Below are 22,203 nucleotides of genomic sequence, written 5' to 3'. Positions count from 1 at the left end.
CAAGAATCAGGTAAAGCCATGCTTTCTGGGCTTGGGAGAAAGCCTGTTAAAAAAGCAAATAGATTGGAGTTTTGTCCAGTTTGGCTGGACTAAAGAGAGCACAAGGAAGTTAATGTATAATCAATTTGGAAAGGTACCTTGGATCCATATTATGAAGGACCTTAGATGCCAAACAGGAGTTTACACTTTTGTTTTTGAGGAAATGCATAAGTAATAGTGAGAAAACATGGTAGAATGTACAGAGAACTGTTCTGGAAGCCAGTGGGATCAAGGTTCAGGTCCCATTTATGATATCCTGATCTTCTTGTCTCCAGCAAGTCCTTTAAACTTTCAGTGTAATATATTGAGTCTGGGCAGCTTTCTAAAGCTCCATATTACGAAGATGCCAGCCTGTACTGGAAGGATTGTTCCTCACCTGGGAGTTTCCTATGCTAGTGACATCATAGATTCAGACCTTGTCTTTGTGTGAGAGCCCCTGCATTTTCTTGAGAAGGGAAGTTTTGGGTAAAACTGAAGAAAATCCGTGATAAAATTGGCCTACTGTGAATCATGGCAGAAAGGAGGAATTCAGGGAAACATAAGACTTGAATGAAATGATGCAGAATGAATGAACAAAGCAAAATTTTACAAACAATATGCACAATAACTACAGGAATATAAATAACACTTTAAAAAAGTAGTTAGTGTATTGTAATGAACCAGTATGGTCCCGAAGAAGTGATAAAGAAACATTTTCCTTCTTTTGAGAGAGGGATGAGAACCTTGGATGTGGAATGCCAAGGTTTCATGTGACCTCTTTTAAATGTTCTGCTGAATAGGGGGGTGTAAACAGAAATGGCTTTAAAAATAAAAGAACATAAAATGATCAAACAAAAGAAGCATGGAAAGCACAAAAAAAGAAAGAAAATAGGTTTAAACCAGACACTTAACTATGTATCACAATAAACTACAAATGAATTCATGACTTAAACATAGTCCATAACATAATTTAGAGAATGGAAAGAGTTGCCTTTGATAGTTATGGCTGGCGGGGAGAATTTTCCACCAAACAAAGAATAGTTTGACAGCAAATATCATTGATCTGCTGTTGAAGTCTTCAGCTTATTCTTCTAGATTTATACCATCAATATATGCACACCAATGAAACTGTCTTCTTTGTTCATTATCCACATATAATATTTCAGCTCCCCGTCTCCTTATCTTTGTACAAGCTGTTCTTTGTGCTTGGAATGTGCTCTTTTTCTTATTTCTGCCTTTTATAGGCCAAAACTTCTGTTTAATCCAGACCTTTGTTAAGATTTAACTTAAATGCCCCTACCTTTTTTGATCACTCTATTGTTAGTGCCCCTCTCCACCAAAAGAAAATGCTTATTGGTCACATAATTTCTCCTCTAAGTTCCTTGAGGTCCAGAACCACTTTTGTATCCTTGATGCCTTAACATAGGGAATTGCAAATAGTTAGTTGCAAGTGTTCATTAATTTGAATTAGGAATTCAAACTATTTGGAAGATTATTGGAGTGATGCAGTAGGAAACTAACCAGAACTAAGAGAATAGCATATAAAAAGTACAATAATGCAGATAAAATGAACTTTAATGGAAAGCTAAAAGATGAGTAATTTTATTGACTAATTTTAGCTCTCAAAAAGATGAGGAAATGTACTTCCCTTATTTTGGTAAAAAAAAAAAAAAAAAAAAAAAAAGGGGAGGCTCTAAGCAGTGTTGCATAACTGTCAGATCTGATTACTATTATTATTTGAAGGGGGGAAAGTTAATTGAGGTTGATGACAAATTCTGCAGGCAACAGAAAGCAGTTGTTTAGCCAATAAGGACAAAAGTTACAGTTTTATTGCTTACTTTGACTGATTATTCAGATCCTATTTTCTAGCTTTCATTTATTAATTTTTTTCATTAATACATTGTTTTCATTAAAAAAAAACACTTCTTTGAAAATAAGTGAAATAAGTTTGGCATACTTGTGACTGATAATGTATAACTTCACTTTTTATTTTAGTGAGAAGGAATATTTGCTTTGACTTTGATTGTATGAGACCACATTCCAAATGCTATTTCCCATATTGTCCATTTTATTTAAGGCAGGTTTTTTAAATGAGTTTTTAATGCCATCCTATATAAAATGGTATTTTTTAAAGAAAAAAGTCTGAACCGTGCAATGTACAACAAAATGTAGATGTCCCATCTCAAAATATTGGATTAAGAGTATCCTCTCAACTATAGAGGCATCCTTCTTATAATTTTGGAATATTCACTTTTGGTTTTTGTGTGTGTGCTTCTTCTTTCCATTTGTGTTATTGTAAGGTATTATGATGTCTATTGTTTTCTTGATTCTGCTTTCTTCACTCTGCACAACTTCAAGTCATTTTTTCCATCCTGCTCATTATTTTTCATACCACAGCAATATTTCATTGCATTCATGTACCAGAGTTTGTTATAGCCATTTTCCATTTTTTTTTTTTTTTTTTTTTTTTTTTTTTTGATAAATCACAAAAAGTTCTGCTATAAATATTTTGGTAGATAAGGGTACATTTTTTTTTAATCAATGGCTATAAGTCCTATAATGGAATCTTTCATTAAAAAAAAATCTTATTTTATTTTTATAATGCCAAAATGTTTGCCTCAGTTTATAGGTCTACTTGTAATACAACAGTGCTTATCTTCCTACAACTGCTCTAACACTGAAATTGCCATTTTGGGGGGGCATCTTTTCCAATTTGCAGGGTATGAGGTTTATCCTCAGGATTGTTTTAATTTGCATTTCTTATTAGTTATTTGAAGCATTCTTTCAAATGTTTTTGCATTCGTCTTTTGATAATTGTTTCTTTATATCCTCTGACCCTATTGGCTGTTGTACGTGTGTATTTGTTAATTGTTTATATATCTTGGATATCACAGACTTTTTATCACAGAAATTTGATACAGTCTTTTCTCATTGGACCTCTTTCCTTCTTATCCTGGGTGCATTAACTTTGCCTACTAGCAGCTTTTCAGTTTTGTATGTGCATGAAGTCATACAATTCTAAAGGTTTTTTTTTGTTTGTTTTTTGTTTTTGGACAAGGAAAACCTAGGAGCAGTAGGTAGAAATTGCAGAATTAAGTATAGACTTGATGTAAAAAAAATTTTTCTGACAGTTAAAGATGTACAAAAATTAGTTGATTGTTGGGACAGCTAGGTGATGCAGTGGATAGAGCACCAGCCCTGAATTCAGTAGGACCTGAGTTCAAATGTGGCCTCAGACACTTTAACACTTCTTAGCTGTGTGACCCTGAGCAAATCACTTAATCCCAACTGCCTCAGCAAAATAATAATAATAATAATAATAATAATAATTAATTGGTTGCTTCTAAGTGGAAGCCTTTAAGTGGAGACCAAATAACCAATGGCAATCCCAATATTCTAGAAGGGATTTGTTGTCATGTTTGGATTGAGATTTGTAGCCTCTAAGGTCCTTTCTAGTTCTTAAGTTTTGTGATGATAATAAAGTCTGCAGGTTCAAGCAAAGAAGAAAAAGGAAAGAAAGGGAAGAAAGGAAAAACAGGGAAAACAAAAGAAGAGACAACAAAGAAACAACCCCAGAAGTTCAGAGGTGAACTGAGAATTGGTGACAGAATTAAGAAAGAAACTCCGCTTGAAGCTGTAATTCATGAATTACAAGAACTTAACATGGATGATCAGCCAGATGATAAGGTAAATCTTCTCATCTTTAAAAATAAATGATTATATGGAGGAAGCTAGAAAGTGCAGTGGAAAGAGCACTGGCCTTGGAGTCAGGACCTGAGTTCAAATCCAGCCTCAGATATTTTACACATCCTAACTGTGTAACTCTGGACAAATCACTTAATCCCAATTGCCTTAAAAAAAAAAAAAGGCACCAAAATATATAAATGACTAACTTCTTATAGAATAAATACCACTACTGAAATCTGAAATTAAAAAAGATTACTGAACCAATGCTCTTTCCTAAAAGCATATTTGTTCACTTTTTTAAAAAATGGTGAATATTTTAAATTAGGAGCTACGAGGTAACGTAGCATAGGGGATATAAAAACAACCTGGGAGTCAATGATAACACCTAATTCAAGTCTAGCCTTTGACATATCCTGGATATGTGACCCTGGGCAAGACAATTAATGAATATTAATTCTTGTCCCTGACAACTTCTAAAGTTATACATTTCAGAATGGTTGCAACCTGTTCTGGGTAAAGGGCATTCCCAATGATATCACAAGCTCAAACAACAAAATTGTGGCTAGCATAACCTTTACAGCACAGAAAGAATTACAGAACTAAGTTCATAATATTACTGAACCTGAAATGGCTGCTATGCCTTTGCCTCTTTTGAGATACAAATAGAATCATTAGCAGAAGTTGTCAAGTTTGTAAGTAGACTTTGTTTGCTCATAGGCACAACTCATCAGCATTAGATGCACTGACATGAATATTTTTCATATTACAAAAATCTGACTTTTATACTTGAGATTTTTGATTAGATATTTTAATGACTTTAAGATGTATTTTTTGAGGGGCAGCTAGATGGCACAGTAGATAGAGCACTGGCCCTGAAGAGGATATGAGTTCAACTCCAGCCTCAGATACTTAATATTTATTAGCTGTGTGACCCTGGACAAGTCACTTAACCCCAATTACTCCATCCCCCCCAAAATGTGGTTTTTGAAATTAATATGGTCCAAAGTAAAGTAACCATTTGACTTTGGCTCAAATAGAAATCAGAAAAAAATTTACTTCCTGATCTTTTTGTAGAAAGGATCACTATATTGAAGATGCCCTAGGTACATTTTAAGTATGCTGTTTGAGAAACTAGAAACTAAACCAATAATTTAGCTTACAATTTGCACATAAAATTTTCTGGCTGTGTAAAATATCTTTGAACAAATAATTTTATTGTCATCGTTTCTTGTGAATTTTATACAGAATTAAAAGTTTTGAAGGAATCCTTGTTCTTTGTGGCAAATTAAATTTACATCATAAACTACCATTAGCAGTAGCCTTTTTTTGCTTCTTTAAACAATGTCCTTTTGGTGGTAATGAAACCAGTATTTTTGACTATTGCATTCTGACATTCTATTTTATTCTCTTGTCTGGAATCAATTTAATTAAGGTCTATAAATGATTGATGATCAAACAATATTTAGGAATGGAATTTCTTATTAAAAAAAAACTGTTAAAATGTAAGAATTGTCATGAACATTGTTAGAAAAGTACCAATTTGGAAAATACACTTCTTAAGAATATTTTCCTGGAGGCACTAATTCATTGATAGACTTAATGATCTTCAGATCTCACCCATATTTTTTTCATTTGGTGATTATTCATCATATCTTTGGTGATTAATGAGAGCCATGTTAACAAAATGTTAAAAATTTTTCAGAAAGCAGTGCCTCCTTTGGTTTTACTTTCTTCTTTTGAATGGTATATTATTCTCTGAAAAATAAATTTTAAATATCAGTTCCAAACTTTTGTACCATGAAATACTTAAATTTACTGCTTTCCAAAGATTAATTGCTGAATATAAACATGCCTATCTACAAGGGTAAATGGTGACAGCCTATTAAATATTATGTTTCTTGGCTGTTTTATGATCTTTGGCATGGACTACAAGGGTATGATTGTATTAACTGTAATTTTTTTGCTTTATTTACATGTCTGGAGCAGGAAGAGCAAGATGTAGACCAACAAGGAAATGAGGTATGATTTTATTGTAAGGTCAGGGAAATCATTAGGGCTTCTCACAGCACTCTCATCTGTACTCTATCAAACTGTTCAACATGTGAGCAAGGCCCTCAGAAGGATCAAGAATTAAGAATTCTATGAATTCTATTCCAACTTTCCTGTACCTTATAGATCTATTTATGTATCTTTTAACTTTGCTGAATATTTAGCACTCAGTAGTCATATTGCTCCCATAGCACTTTAGATCCTTTGCTAGTCATCATTATATTTAGTGGGCTACAATAAAAGTATCTTCTAAGTGAAAAAGGAGTGGAAATAAATTCAGCCTTTCTCACATCTATTATTTTGCCATTTTGAAATTATCCTCATTTTAAAAAATGAGGTACAATAACTTTCTTTAGTTAGGACTGTCCTCAATCACTCAGTGCTTCTCCCTCTTTCATTGCTATTAATTAACTACATCTCTGAAGACAAAAGATTAAAAGTAACTCTTTGTTACTTAACAGGAATCAAGTGCTAGAGCTTTTTTTTTTTAATTACAGTTTTAGTTTCAGTTCCAAATTGCAAGAAAAACAAAATCCATTACATACACATATAGAAAAAACAAATTCCCCACCATCAGCCATGTTTATACATACATATCCCCACATCCACCTCTTAGTCTACTCTTGAGTTCATCTCTTATGTAAAAGGTGTAACAATTTTGTTATGAATTCTTTGGAATTGCAATTGTAATGGTTATTACATTGATCAGAATTGCTAAGTCTTCCAGAGTTTGAAATCTTTGAAATATTGTTTTGATTGTAACAATTATTTTCCTGGTTCTGCTTACTTCACTTTGGATCAGTTCACAAAAATCTTCCCAGGTTTCACTGAAACTATACCCTTATTATTATTATTTTGTCCTTCTTTTTAAATAATAGTATTTTATTTTCCCAAATAGTTTTAAACATACATTTCTGTAAAACTTTGTGTTCCAAATTTTTTTCCTTCCCTCTTCTCTCCCCAACACAGCAAGCCATCCAATATAAGTTAAACCTGTGAGATCCCTTCAGACATATTTTCATATTTGTTGTGTTGTTAAAGAAAAATGGGACCAAAAGGGGACCCTTCATTATTTCTTACAGCACAAAAGTATTTCTGTGATGTATTGGTCAACCTGCCATCTGGGGGAAGGGGTGGGGGGAAAGAGGGAAAAAGTTGGAACAAAAGGTTTTAGAATTGTTAATGCTGAAAAATTACCTAGGCATACATCTTGTAAATAAAAAGCTATAATAAAAAAAACCCCATATATATATTTCTGTGAGCACTTGTCTATTTTTCATTCCTTGCCACAATCGAAAGAGCTCCTAGACCTTTTTTTTTTTTTCTTTTTTTGTAGACACGGTTATTATAATTGCTGAGTGGTTTTCTTAAGGCTTTTAAAAATTATTTGCTCTTTAGATATTTTTATTAATGTATTTTTCTTTCTTAAGCTTATTTCCCATGACTTCCCATGATTCCCTCATCAGTAGAAGTTCCTTTTAACAGTCAATACATTAGCAAATATTCTACAACTAGACAAGTCCATCTCTTTGGTGTGAGGTGGCAGGCATATTTTTATTGTCAGTCTGTGAAGTTATGATTAGATTAGATAAATGTTTTTAATTCAAGGCTTTTTTTTTTTAATCTGTAAAATGAGATGGGTAGACTTGAAGACTCAGAGGTCACTTTCTTTTCTTTTTTTTTTAATTTTTAAAAATTAATTTTATAATTATAACATTTTTTGACAGTACATATGCATAGGCAATTTTTTACAACATTATCCCTTGTACTCCCTTCTGTTCCGAATTTTTCCCCTCCTTCCCTCCACCCCCTCTCCTAGATGGCAGGCATTCCCATACATATTAAATATGTTATAGTATATCCTAAGTACAATATATATGTGCAGAACCGAATTCTGTTGTTGTTGTTGTTGCAAAGGAAGAATTGGATTGGAAGGTGAAAATAACCTGGGAAGAAAAACAAAAACAGTTTACACTCATTTCCCAGTATTTCTTCTCTGGGTGTAGCTGATTCTGTCCATCATTGATCAATTGGAATTGGATTAGCTCTTCTCTTTGTTGAAGATATCCACTTCCATCAAAATACATCCTCATATAGTATTGTTGTTGAAGTGTATAATGATCTCCTGGTTCTGCTCATTTCACTCAGCATCAGTTGATGTAAATCTCTCTGAATTCATCCTGCTGGTCATTTCTTACAGAACAATAATATTCCATAACATTCATATATCATAATTTACCCAACCATTCTCCAATTGATGGGCATCCATTCATTTTCCAGTTTCTAGCCACTACAAAAAGGGCTGCAACAAACATTTTGACACATACAAGTCCCTTTCTTTTCTTTAGTATTTCCTTGGGATCTAAGCCCAGTAGTAGCACTGCTGGATCAAAGGGTAGGCACAGTTTGATAACTTTTGGAGCATAATTCCAGATTGCTCTCCAGAATGGTTGGATTCTTTCACAACTCCACCAACAATGCATCAATGTCCCAATTTTCCCACATCTCCTCCAACATTCATCATTATTTTTTCCTGTCATCTTAGCCAATCTGATAGGTGTATAGTGGTATCTCAGAGTTATCTTAATTTGCATTTCTCAGAGGTCACTTTCAGTTCCAAATTTGTGATACTATTGTAAAACAGTAAACAAGCATCCTTGTAAGGATGTAAGGTACCTCCTTGGTTCTCTTTGGACTAAACAAGTCAGATTGCACTCTCCTAAATTATATTTAACAACATAAAAATGATTTAAGGGAGACAGACATTATTATATTTTCCAGTGTAAAAAGTCCCATTTCAAAAGAGTTTTTGCTTTCTAGGAGAATCTGCTGGATTCTTTAACAGGACAACCCCATTCTGAAGATGTTTTGCTTTTTGCTATACCAGTATGTGCCCCTTATACCACCATGACCAACTATAAGTAAGTTACCATTAGACTATTCAAGTTAACAACAAAAAAAAAAGTGTCTCACAAATTGTTTCACAATTTAGTTATATGTGCAATTTCTTTTTAAAGATACAAAGTGAAACTTACTCCTGGAATCCAAAAAAAAGGAAAAGGTATTCTTATCCTCTAATTCTTATGTAGTTTCTTATTATTCTTATTATAGTTTCATATGGCATATAGAATTATATGCTTATAGTTTTTAAAGATGATGGGATGGAAGCAGTTCAACTTTCTTTTCTGCTTATAGCTGCTAAAACTGCCTTGAATACTTTCATGCATTCAAAAGAAGCAACAGCAAGAGAAAAAGATTTATTTCGCAGTGTAAAGGTGAGTTTTCTTTGATGATCTTTCAATCTCTTATAGCCTCTGCCTCTTATTGATATAGTTAAGTCAGAATTAAAATCGGGATTATAAATGTTTCTTGCCTATAGAATTTGAAAATTCATAAAAGTACCCAATATGTTTATATTTTTAGGACACTGATTTATCAAGAAATATTCCTGGAAAAGTGAAAGTATCTGCACCCAATCTGCTTAATGCAAAGAAGAAAAATAACTGAGATGAAATAATATATTTTGAAAGGTACTTAAATGTTCAAAATGGCTTAGTTATAGATCATAATATGCATTCTACAAAATGACTTTTTCTCCATTTCAGATGGAAAAAAGTTATCGTAATTGTAAGTTTATATACAATTTTGTACAACACCACACACACACACACACACACACATACACTCACCTAAGTCAGTGTGAAATTTAGGTCACAAGTGAACCTTCATTTCATGTGGAAATACTGAGATAGTAAATATGCTGCATACTAAAATTACCCTGTAACAAATGTTTTTGGATCCTGTTGGAAAAGTTTTTCTCCTAATGTTAAATTATTAATAGTTTATTTGTATTGTAACAGACATCCTTATGCAATTTTTTCTTCCCCAGTCACTTCTGGAGTTCCTGTTGAATGTGTTTATAAAAATGATTGACCATGATTCATTGTTCCTTCTGCCCTCACCTGCCCTGCTCCCCCTAATTTAACCTATGCTGCTACCCATACCCACTGGTTTGTATCAACCGAAAGTGTTGTATGTAAAGCGAAGAAATTACAATTAATAAAGATGTAAAATTTTCCCCTCTCTCAGAATTAAATAGATAATGATATTCCCAACCTTTCAGAATACTTTTGTTCGGGCCAAAAGATGATTAGTATACTGTTCTTAGCTCATACCTGAGAAACACTTAAGATTTTTCCAGTTGACATTTAAATTCTCTCAGGAGAATACTTAATAGTGATATGGTTATGTGCTAATTATCATTTCCCTTTTTCATTTATGAATGATATCAAAATCCCATGACCTTGAAAGTTAAATTTCAATTGAACTAATTTTATCTGTAAGCTTCCCTAATGTGAGATGATTCTATAAAATTTATGCCCTAAATTAGAGTATTAAATAAGAATATGTGATAGCCATTCTTGGACTTTCTGTCCAGTATGTTTATTTCTTTTTGCTCTAATAGAAGAAAATCATTTGCATAAAATACATTTATTGCAAATATCTTCAGACACAAAAATAAGTTCTCTAGGCCATTCACATGCAAATTTAAGCCAAAAAAAGCTAACAACAACACAGCTTACAAATGATGCCACTCTTTTTGAAATTAATTACACCTTTTAGAATTTTGCTTGTCCATGCAAGATTTATTGGAGGCATGACCATAGAGAGTCTTATGATCCAGATGTATTGTTACTACCAAACCTCTGATTCACACTGTGAAGTAAGTGCTTTGGAAGGCAGTTCCATGAGCTGGCTAATAAGTCTTTAAAGCAAATGACAGCTTCTAGGCTTAATCTGAAAAGAAGAAAAAAAGATGTTGTTAAAGCGCACTAAATTGTAATGAATAAATTACAAAAAGAAAAAGAATTGAGGTAGGAAAACTGTATATAAGTGATGCTGCTTGTTGACACCATCTCTCAAGTGCCCAACTTATTTTCCCAAATATTATTTATAAGAAATGCACCAATTAAAAATTTCATTTTTTTCTCCCTCAGCTTACCTTACAAGCGATTTTGGTTGTACTGAAAACACAAGTATTTCATTACTGTGAGCCTAAAAAAGATTTTAAAAAAATATTTTTTAATCAGGATTTTTAAATTCTCAATTCAGTGACTAAAAAATATTTAGTCACTGAATTGAGAATTAAAAAATCATCTTGAAAAAAGAAAACTATACGTACTGCTTTGTGCTGAGCAAGCAAGTTGTTAGCACATCCACCAAAAACAATCACTTCTCCTTCATCACTTGCACAAGCTGTGTGCCATAATCTGCAAAGAACGAAAATGTTTAAGTTAAAAAAAAAAATGCCTTCCCTTCTACAAATAAATAAATATTCTTTCCATCTCCTCCCCATTATACGTAATATTATATTATTATTATATGTAAGGAAAAGTGAATAAGCAAGCTTCCCCCTCCCCATGGCTATATTTTTATCACATCAAAATAGGAGGATAAAATTTTTAAAAACTGTTCTATTGGTTCCCCTTTTCTTTTTAATGTTTTGACAGCTATCCTGAATGGGATCCATCTGGATAGCATGTGATATCACATATGTAATATATATATTATTCACATAAAAATTTCAACTAAGATACTAAACATGGGCCCCTTCAGGTTATCTGTCTGAAATATGATTCCAGTTACCAATTCTTGGCAGTTCTATTTACACATCTCTTTTTAACTGTTTCTACATTCTTATAATAACCTCCTTTCAGAGATGGAGTATAATGCATGGATCCTCTACACAGCTATCAAAATCTTAAGGCATAGTATAATTCATGTTAGTCTTTTATAAAAAAAAAAAATATATATACCACAAAGAGTCCTCAGCCTAATGTATAAAGGTCATCAACAAAAGTTCCTATCTATCTTTATATACATATCACCCATTCTATTTTCCAGACAAACTGAACTTTATATTCACTGAGCTTCACGTTACATCTCTTTATAAATTATCTCCTATAACTAGATACAGTTCCTTGCTTTTCCTCCTTTTTCTAGTTTCAAGATTCAGTTTAGGTGTCACACATCCTAAGTAACCTCTCCCTTCAAATTGCTATAATACTTTTTTGTGTCTTATCCTAGCAGATTATAAGCTTCCTCAAAGGGAGACAGTTTTGTCTTTGTCACTGTAACCCCAGCACCTCATAATATCTAAGAATTGTTCATTAAATTAAAATAAGGTGAGAAAAAGATGGAAACTGATATATTTATTGTAAACTAAATGTCCATTATTTTAATCTTTAAACATGGGAATAGAATGAATTGTGGATGACATTTAAAGTTTTAGAAAAATCTTTCCTATTAGTTTTTCAAATTTTGAATTATATCATCATACCTTATCTAGGCAAATAAGGAGGCAAGAAAAAAATAGTGAACTGCAGCTCAAAAATCCTTGAAACATATGTGGGCAATTAATTTGTGGATTTAATTTCTCTATTCAAGATATAGTGCTTAATGCTCATAAATTATGAATGAGACAGATTTGTAAAAAATTACATTTCAAAATATCACCTTTTTAAAGTAGCAAAAGTTTTTATTATATAAAGTGATTTTTCTAGAAACTTGGGGAGGAAGAAGAGTGATCGTTTTGAAAAAAAGCTATACTAGTTGGCATCAACTAGAATGCCTTCTTTGCATTTCCAGAATCTTAGCTTTTGCAATTTTTACTAGCTATGCATGCTTAGAATGATCTCTCTCTCCTCATCTCTGCTTCCTGCTTCCAGAGTCTTGGGTAAAATCCTAGGTTTTACAGAAAATCTCTTAATCTCACTTATAGTGCCTTTTCTCTCTTAATTATTTCTTATTTATCCTGTCTATGTCTAGTTTATATATAATTGTTTGCAAACTGCTCCCCCCCCCCACCCTCCCATTAGATTGTGAGCTTATTGAGGATATGGTCTGCCTTTTGCTTCTGTATATATTCCCAGCACAAGGCACTATGCTTTTAACTAAATGGCAGAAAGCCCTTTGGAATACTGAAGGTTTGGCAACAAAGAATTCCTGAAAAGAATGGAAGTTTTCATTGAGGAAAAAAGCATCCATCTCAAATGAATGACATGAAATGTCACACCTGTCAAAAGACTAGAGTGAAAGAATGCCACAAAGGAAAAGGAAGAAAAAGAAGCTACAGAAATGACAGACTCCATGTCAAAAACATCCCATCTAAATAAGGCTCACAGTAATAATTTTTCTAGTGTCTTGCAAATCTAGTTCCATTTGAATTTTATACACGATATATACTTCTTTGAAGTATATATGTGATCATTAAAGTTACCATCGATTTCATCTTCCAAGGAATCTTCTACTCAACATATGTATGATGGCACCATTTTGGAAGAGATAAGGCTGAATTTAGAGCATAAATTTTAAAACTCAAGGGAACTTGGACAGAGGTCATCTGCTTAAAATGCTTTATAATCAGCAAAGAATTTATAAACCAATAAAAACAGAACTAATAGATATGAGGAAGTAGAGGTATATAGGCTAATGTTGATGTATTTCTCCACTCTCTTTTTTGGCATCATAATACTCTGATCTTTATATTCTTTTGGGATGTTCCTCTCTTTAAGAATGTGAAAACCAATCTGAGTGCCTTTAAAATTATCTGAACTTTAACGTTGATTTCCTCTGTATATAAAGGAGCAGAATTAGAAACACTGCCTGACCCCTACTTTTATAAATAGGGGATTCCACAATGGTCTTGAATCCATAGCACCTATTCCTTTGCATAAGGGACAAAGTACTTAGTAGTTGAATGATGAGCTAGAAAAATCTTGTTTAATACCTGTTTACTGAACTTTTTCCAGTTCAATAATAACATTTACGCTGACAATTCCTCAACCTACTATTCTACATTTCTCTTCCTTTTCATTTCCCAACTAATACAATCACTGTAACTATCTCAAATGTTACTACCTTAATTTTAAGGTTAAGTTTGATGGCTTTACCTCTCAATTCTAATTTTACTTCGTCTCTAAACAACTTTAGGTACTGCTGACCATCTCTCCTTCCTAGCCACTGTCTTCTCTTTCCTTATTACTTTGTTGCTTACCTTGAATTTTCCTATCTAATCCTTACTCAATTTTCTTTCTTTAGGTTTTTTGGGAGGAGGTCAAAATTAACTAACTTGCTCATAGTCACATGGCAGGTACTTAAATGTCTCAGGACATATTTGAACTCTTTATCTACAGGACCAGTCCTCTATTCACTGTACCACCTAGCCCCCTTATTCAATTTGCTTCACCAGTTCATTGCCCATCTACCAATTCTTTTTTTTTTTTTTCCTGAGGTTGGGGTTAAGTGACTTACCCACAGTCGCACAGCTAGGAAGTGTTAAGTGTCTGAGACCAGATTTTGAACTTGGATCCTCCTGAATTCAAGGCTGGTGCTCTATCCACTGTGCCACCTAGCTGCCCCCCATCTACCAATTCTTAAAAATAGCTTCCTTCCATGGCTTTATCTTGAACTTTCTTGTCATTTCTATTCTCTTCTTCAGTGATTTAAGTGATGAAATTGTTTCTACTTGTATCCTGGACTTTATATATCCTAATCTCTTAAAAATCTGTTCTTAAAATGGTTGTTCAGCACTTACACCTGATTCTGTTAGCCTTTCCAACTCAAAACATCTAAAGTAAAATTAAATAAAATAAAAATTTTCCCTTTCCTCCCAACTTCCCTATTTCTTATGAGGATATCACCAACTTGAGATGATCCTAGAAATTTCTGAGTTGTCCTTTTGTGTCCCCTGTTTGTTTATACCTTGGTTTTTCAGCATAACTGTGTTTAAACTGCATCCATTCATTCTTATTGATCCAATAAGTCCAGGCATCACCTAATAACATAGAGCCAAAGGAACAAAAAGACCCTTAAGCATATCATTTTGTTGTAAGCTGTACTTTTTATTTTTACCAAGAGTTGGTTTGAAGCTCCTTTCCAAAAAGAGGTTCCATTTTGTGTCTAGATAGAATGATGTATGGTAAAGGAATTAGAAACAGGTATAGTTTTTTCCTTTTCATTGGAATGAATAACTAACCAAATCCCAAGACCCTCTGAAAATTAGACAAAAAAAATAGGGATAGGAAAACTAATTGTAACTTATCAAACACAGAGGCAGAGACTCTCTGAATTTTCTAGAGCAATATATTTTAATTAAATCACATTTGTTTGCATACTCTCTTCCTGTGGAAAGTTAGGGGCACATATTCTACTCAAAAGCATCAAACAAACTTACTTAGTGGTTGTTTATCAGTGGTAAACCCGCCAAAGAGAAAAAGATGATCTGGAGAAACTGGTGTTAAAGAATGCCAAGAACGACCAACTGGGCAGAGACCTTGTGGAATTCTGAAAAAGTAAAAAACAGTTATAATCATTGTAATAATAAGAGTGTTCTAATTTTTTCCCCACTTCCCTTTAATTAAGTTACAATTTGGCAATTAGCATTAGCAAATTTTTAGTAAGTAATCATAAAGGTGTTCTTAAAACAGAAAGTCTAGCTAGAAAGTCTGTTTGCCTCAATAAATGATTATAACATGAAAAAATAAAACATCTACACTGAAATTATTTTTTTACTTTGAAAGATTTTTCTAATGTTGCATGTTACCTACAATTCATTCCATTCCCATGTGTCCAGATTAAGATAATGAAGGTCATTCATCCTGGAGTCCTAAGTAAGGGAAGGGGGAAAAAGTTATTCTAAATAATCCAAAAGCAAATCAAAATTTAGAAAAAGATATACTCACCCGATATCTGCCTCCAAATACAAAACCTTTGTTTCCAACAGTAGCACAGGCATGGGCAGCTCTAGGAGAAGGAGATTTACCCTACAAAAAACATCACACAGGAAACCTTTGTTAACAAACTTTTTAATATAAAACTAAGCTGACAATGGAAAATGGTTGTTTCTGAGAATGGGAATACTGTTAATAGAGTCAGTAGCAGTACTAAAGTGAAGAGACAGGAAGACTAGACCAATTGTCTAAATAAAAATTAAATCTGTACTATAAAGTGGCATTTATCAGTGTCAATTTATTATTTGTTTTATTGAATTAATGAAGAAAGAATTCTTAAAAGCTTTTTTTTTTTCTAAATATAAAAAATAGATTACATAAGAATTGTAAAACAAATGAATTTATTTTCAAAGTAGTGCCTGGAGAGGAAGGTGCTATATATCTTCACTTACACAAGTATATAGGAAAGATAACATCAAATCTGTAGAAATCAGTTACTCTCTTAACAACTACAAAACAGATTATATCACATAACCAAAAAATGAGGGGAAGGGGAAGGGGGAAATCTTTCTTCAATCTGTTCATCCTTGTACTTTTTCAAAAATTGTGATTTAAAAAAAAAAAAAAAAAAACAACTTAGTGTTCTGAAGCAACTTACTATAGTTATAGGCTGCCTCCAGGTAAAAGTTTCAGTGTCCAAAACATGTACATGATCATTCCATCCTCTGGGATGACTTGAGTTCTAAATAAGATAAAAATTTAAATTTAACTGCTTTTGGCCATATTCAGTTAGTTCCTAACTTATGGTTGCCACATGCTTATCCATACTAAATTACACACTATGAGCTCTTTAAAGGGATTTTTTTTTTTGCCCTTTTTTGTACTCCAGTGTTGACTTCATATAATTATAGTTTGATTAACAAGATGTACTAAAAATGGAAGGAAGAAAACGGTGATGTCATCAATAATTCAATTTGAATCAACAATCAGTTATTAACACTGAATCAAATAATTTAAAAAATCATTTACCCAAAAAGATGTTTCATCAAACTCAAAAGTTCCCAGTTGTTTATCTTCAGGTAAATACCCATAACCTCCAAAAAATATTAGCCTGTAATATAAAAATAAGATATTTTATGAACTATCACCTTCTAGCTTATTCACTAGTGATTCATTTTCTTGCATCACATTCAAAATGTTGATAAGGCATCTTTTTGATATTTAGTAAACTTCACTCAGATGAGAATATTAAATTTTAGGTTTTTAAGGGTTAGACACTTTTTACATTCAATTACTATTATAGTTGATAAAGGACACATTTAAATTTAAGAGGATTTATAGTTTTATATGTAAACAATTCACTAATGCTCCTAACTCACTTGTTTTTATATACCCAGACACCAAGTTTGTCCTTTGATGATGGCGGCATTCCTTGACAATCAACTCTCACCCATTGTAACACTTTGTCTGTAGACTTTGAATCCAGCATGTAGAACTACAAGAAGAAAAAAAAAATTTATTTAGGCAACTAAAATGAGAGTAAAGAGACTAGAGATGATTATAGAGCAATATTACTAGTCTGAGATTTGCAGCAGAGAATATAGCTAGGTATTTTAATGCAGATTACCAAAAGTCTGTCGCTACAACTGCAAACTTTTTCCCCGATATCTACAGCTATTTCCCACTTTATCTTATTTAAATTCTGTAACCTTCTCATCCTATCCAACTTACTACAATCCTTTATATCCTATACAACTTACTACTACTTCCTTTCACTGACCTTGGCAGAGCTAGTTTCTTTTTTCCCCCAAATTGTGTCAAAAATCATGTTACTACTCCCTCACAGCACTGTGTAGAAAATGCTTTGTAAATTAGGCAGTGCTTTACACCTATGTATTATAATGCCCTATATAAAAATGATACACTAACATTGAATTATAAGGAACAAAACTACTTTGAAAAGAAAGGTTAGCCAATAGATAATACACAGATATTTGTTTTATCAGGTTTTTGTTTGTTTGTTTGTTTGTTTTTAAGACTGAAAGTATAAATTTTTGCAGCCAAAAATCATGTTTGGTCAACTTTAAAAAAAAAAAAAAAATGGTAGAGTAATAAATCCTTTAACTTTATTTGAACAACCTAAAAAAAACTGGTGTCTACAAACATTGCTTCTAAAGTAGGAAAAGAGAATTTTATATTCTTGAAATCACTAACCTTGTTTGTATTGCCTCTCGAATGATGTCCTCCAAATAAGTATAGCACCCTATCTACACAAACAGCACAACTCCCTGACATAGAAGGAGGAACATCACCTTCAGTATTTTTCTTCGTCCTGATAGGAAATAAAAAACCTGAATATTAGTTATCTTTCAAAAAAAAGGACAGATAAGGAAACTAATTTAGGAACATCAGTTTTTTTAAACTGACATTTTCCCTCTACAGTAGGGAAGAAATACTTCTACAATCAAAGTTGAGAGAAGGGACCTCAGTGACCATACTCAATAAATCTCATCAGTTCCTTCCCACAATATAGTTTTCAATGCATTTCTGTCTGCCTGTATACCTTTATCCACATCCTTCCATAACTTTACCCCAAGGAATGCATATAATATGCTCTCCTGTTATGATATCTATGTATACCTGTCATCTCTCTGGCCTTTCCTTGATGACATCTTTTATGCATGTTTTTCAAATATTCCTAATTGTTATATGCTATTCATAAACACCAAGCATCTCTTCATTGGTCTCTATATATCATACTTTGCAGCAAGAACATTCTGTCTTAAGGCCATATAGCAACACTAGTAGAAAGGTTTTTTAAAAGAAGGCTTTGTTCAAGAAAACCTTTGCAATTTCCTTGGAATAATTCAGCCTCCTTTTCCATTCTTGTTCAATATTGAGCCTTTTAAAAACATACTTTTTAAAAAAATGTTTCAAGAGCAGAAACTGGCAAAGATGGTGAATAAAAAGAAACAATACAACCCAACAGCTCTCTCCCCTGACTTCTCCAACAAAAATCAAAAGAAGCAAAAAACCAAGATGAAGTTAGTTAACTAAGAAATCCAAGGAGAAACTAAAAATGTCATTTTTTTTCCTGCCCACATCAGTTAGAGGCCTGCAGGCAATGGCTTTATGGTCCATTCAGGAAGGTATAAAAAGATTCTTCTAGCACAGAGACTGTAAGGACCTGCAGCTATTTACAATGGCAAGAAAGAATTATATATCCAGCTCTAAAGGTAACTGAGGATGAATACCTAACAAGCAGCAGAATGGAACCCAGCTAGTAGTACCTGTATATCTCATATCAAACTGGACTGATGGATTGAAGGGGGTGGGGATAAGGAGTATATCGGGCCTAAGATTTTATACAGTGCTATCTAAATATGTATGCAAACAGTTTGGAGTACAAATCTGACTAAAGAGGTCTAGGAAACTCAGACTAAAATTGAGTGTTAAGAATTTAAGCTAGCTCCACCTAACTGAAGGGGCTTGGGGCCAACAGTCTACTAGAATTCCAAGCCTGCAATTTCAAGCATGCAATTGGATCACCCAGGCTAAAAGCAGAAGTAAAAATCTGAAAGGCTCAAGATCAAAGAGTAGCAGTATCAGGCCTACCCTTAGGTAAGATTAGGGGTAAGATGAAAGTACTGAAATCATTATTGATCAGAGAAATGCAAATTAAGACAACTCTGAGATATCACTACACACCTGTCAGATTGGCTAAAATAACAGGAAGAGATGATGATGAGTGTTGGAGGGAGTGTTGGAAAATTGGGATACTGATACATTATTTGTAGAACTGTGAACAAATCCAAACATTCTGGAGAGCAATTTGGAACTATGCTCAAAAAATTATCGAACTGTGCATACCCTTTGATCCAGCAGTGTTACTACTGGGCTTATATCCCAAAAAGATCTTAAAGGAGGCAAAGGGACCCACATGTGCTAAAATGTTTGTTGCAGCCCTCTTTGTAGTGCCAAAAAACTGGAAACTGAGTGAAACCCCATCAACTGGAGAATAATAAATTATGATATATGAATGCTATGGAATACTATTGTTCTGTAAGAAACAACCAGCAGGATGTTTAGAGAGGCTTGAAGAGACTTACATTAACTGATGCTAAGTGAAATGAGCCAGGAGATACATGGCAACAAGAAGACTATACAATGGTCAATTCTGATGGAAATGGCTCACTTCAATATTGAGATTATTCAAATCAGATCCACTTGTACAATGATAAAGAGAGCCATCTACAGGCAAAGAGAGAACTGTAAGAACCATGTGGAACACAACATAGCATTCTCACTTTGTTACATTGTGTTTTTTCTTTCTCAGTCTTTTCTTCCTTCTTAAAATTTTTCTTGTGCAACAAGATAATTGTGTAAATATGTATACATATATTGAATCTAACATGTATTTGAACTTCCTGCCATCTGGGGGAGAGAATGGGGGGCAAGGGACAATGTTGGAAAAATTACCCATGAAAATGCTTTGTAAATAAAAAAGTTCAATTAAAAAAAAAAAAAAAAGTACTGAACAGTTTCTAGGATTTTTGAAGAATATCATATTTAAAACCCAAAGAATGCAGCAGCAGAGATACAGGTATATCAATGCCTTGCTGGCAGAGCTACAAAATGGTCCAGTCATTCTGGGAAACACTTTGTAACTATATCCAAAGATCTATAAGCTCTCCTTTAATATTTTCTCACAGTTACATGTATAACATTTTTTAACATTAGTTTCTGAAAATTTTTGACTTCCAAATTCTTTGCCTCCCGCTCTTAGGAGGCAAACAATTTGATATAGGTTACATGTGTGCGGGCATGCAGAACATTTCCATGTTAGTCATGTTCCGAAAGAAAACAGACAAGAAAGAACAAAGAAAACAAGAAAAAGAAAGTAAAGAAAAAATATGCTTCAATCTGCATTCAGGTTCCATCAATTCTTTCTCTGGCGATGAATAACATCATAAATCTTTCAGAACTGTCTTGGATCTCTGTATTGCTGAGAATAGCTAAGTCATTCATAGTTGATCATCATGCATTACTGCTGTTACTATACACTGTTCTTTTGATTCCATTCATTTCATTTTGCAGAAGTTCATTTAAGTTTTTCCAAGATTAAATTCCTAATTTTAGCCAGAACCATTACCAGGGTCCATAGTCCAAGAAGATCAAAGAAAGAGGAAAAGGATCCAAATGGACAAGAAAATTTTAGAGTAGCTTATTTTATACTGGGAAATGGCTAAGTAAATTAAAGTATAGAATATATTAATAGACTTACTGCACTATTTTAAAAAAATGAAACATGATTTTAGAAAAGCTAGGGAATAGCTTTTGGGGTAAGAATTCACTATTTGACAAAAACTTCTGGGAAAACTGGAAACTAGTATGCTAGAAACTAGGCATTGACCCACACTTAACACCATACACCAATATAGGTGAAATTAATTCATGATCTAGACATAAAGAATGAGATTATAAATAAATTAGAACATAGGATAGTTTACCTCAGACCTATGGAGGAAGAAGGAACTTATGACCAAACTAGGGATTACTGATCACAAAATAGAAAATCTTGATTATATTAAGTTAAAAAGGTTTTGTACAAACAAAACTAATGCAGACAAGAAGGGAAGCAATAAACTGGGAAAACATTTTTTTTGTCAAAGGTTCTAATATAGGCCTCATTTCCAAAATAGAGAATTGACTCACATTCATAAGAAATCAAGTCATTCTCCAATTGATAAGTGGTGAAAGGATATGAACAGACAATTTTCAGACAAAGAAAATGAAACTATTTCTAGTCATATGAAAAGGTGCTCCAAATCATTATTGATCAGAGAAACACAAATTAAGACAACTCTGAGATATCACTACATACCACTTAGATTGGCTAAGATGACAGCAAAAGATAATGATGAATGTTGGAAGGGACGTGGGAAAACTGGGACACTGACACATTGTTGGTGGAACTGTGAACAAATCTAAACATTCTGGAAAGCAATTTGGAACTATGCTCAAAAGTTATCAAACTTTGCATATCCTTTGATCCAGCAGTGTTTCTACTGGACTTATATCCCAAAGAGATCTTAAAGAAGGGAAAGGGACCCACATGTGCAAAATGGGTAATTTTCTGGCAGCCCTTTTTGTAGTAAGTAGAAAATGGAAACTGAATGGCTGCCCATCCATTGGAGAATAGCTAAATAAATTGTGCTATATGAATGTTATGGAATATTGTTCTGTAGGATAATTTCAGAGAGGCCTGGAGAGACTTACACGAACTGATGCTAAGTCAAATGAGATCATTATACACTTGATCAAATACTATATGATGATCAATTCTGATGGACATGGCTCTCTTCAACAATGCGATGATTCAAACCAGTTCCAATTGTTCAGTAATGAAGAGAATCAGCTACACCCAGAGAGAGAATTATGGGAAATGAGTGTGGACCACAACATAGCATTTCTACTCTTTCTGTTATTGTTTGCTTTCATTTTTATTTTCCTTCTCAAGTATTTGCTTTCTACATTTTTTCCTTTCTACATTTGATTTTTCTTGTGCAAAGTAACTGTATAAATATGTATACATATATTGTATTTAATATATATTTTAAGGTATTTAACCTTAACCTGCCATCTAGGGGAGGAGGTAGGAAGGAGGAGGGGAAAAGTTAGAACAGAAGATTTTGCAAGGGTCAATGTTGAAAAATTA

At 33.1% G+C, this 22,203-nt stretch overlaps 2 protein-coding genes across 7 annotated transcripts in view; one reads left to right on the top strand and one right to left on the bottom strand.

Annotated features, from left to right (window-relative positions):
• Positions 1-9,837, top strand: part of NEMF (nuclear export mediator factor) — a 65,704-nt gene extending 55,867 nt beyond the window's left edge. For 2 of the 3 annotated variants that reach the window (XM_074290503.1, XM_074290504.1), the window contains exons 29-34: positions 3,502-3,705; positions 5,692-5,724; positions 8,575-8,675; positions 8,772-8,815; positions 8,950-9,029; positions 9,178-9,393. In XM_074290503.1, the coding sequence (XP_074146604.1) occupies positions 3,502-3,705; positions 5,692-5,724; positions 8,575-8,675; positions 8,772-8,815; positions 8,950-9,029; positions 9,178-9,261 (546 nt within the window). In that variant the 3' untranslated portion in view covers positions 9,262-9,393. Of the gene's footprint in view, positions 1-3,501; positions 3,706-5,691; positions 5,725-8,574; positions 8,676-8,771; positions 8,816-8,949; positions 9,030-9,177; positions 9,394-9,643 lie in introns of those variants that run through there. The other variant, XM_074290502.1, reaches the window with a different exon arrangement.
• A 331-nt stretch (positions 9,838-10,168) lies between these two features.
• Positions 10,169-22,203, bottom strand: part of KLHDC2 (kelch domain containing 2) — a 34,378-nt gene continuing 22,343 nt past the window's right edge. For 3 of the 4 annotated variants that reach the window (XM_074290509.1, XM_074290510.1, XM_074290512.1), the window contains 11 exons: positions 17,700-17,817; positions 16,865-16,980; positions 16,515-16,596; positions 16,144-16,227; positions 15,498-15,578; positions 15,363-15,421; positions 14,990-15,099; positions 14,518-14,590; positions 10,937-11,024; positions 10,757-10,809; positions 10,169-10,551 (listed from right to left, as the gene is read on the bottom strand). In XM_074290509.1, coding sequence (XP_074146610.1) covers positions 10,428-10,551; positions 10,757-10,809; positions 10,937-11,024; positions 14,518-14,590; positions 14,990-15,099; positions 15,363-15,421; positions 15,498-15,578; positions 16,144-16,227; positions 16,515-16,596; positions 16,865-16,980; positions 17,700-17,817 — 988 coding nt within the window. In that variant the 3' untranslated portion in view covers positions 10,169-10,427. The remainder of the gene's footprint in view (positions 10,552-10,756; positions 10,810-10,936; positions 11,025-14,517; positions 14,591-14,989; positions 15,100-15,362; positions 15,422-15,497; positions 15,579-16,143; positions 16,228-16,514; positions 16,597-16,864; positions 16,981-17,699; positions 17,818-22,203) is intronic. The other variant, XM_074290511.1, reaches the window with a different exon arrangement.

Source organism: Sminthopsis crassicaudata, chromosome 2, assembly GCF_048593235.1.
Source record: "Sminthopsis crassicaudata isolate SCR6 chromosome 2, ASM4859323v1, whole genome shotgun sequence".
Classification (NCBI taxonomy): Eukaryota; Metazoa; Chordata; class Mammalia; order Dasyuromorphia; family Dasyuridae; genus Sminthopsis; species Sminthopsis crassicaudata.
This window is presented reverse-complemented; position numbering and strand designations above follow the sequence as displayed.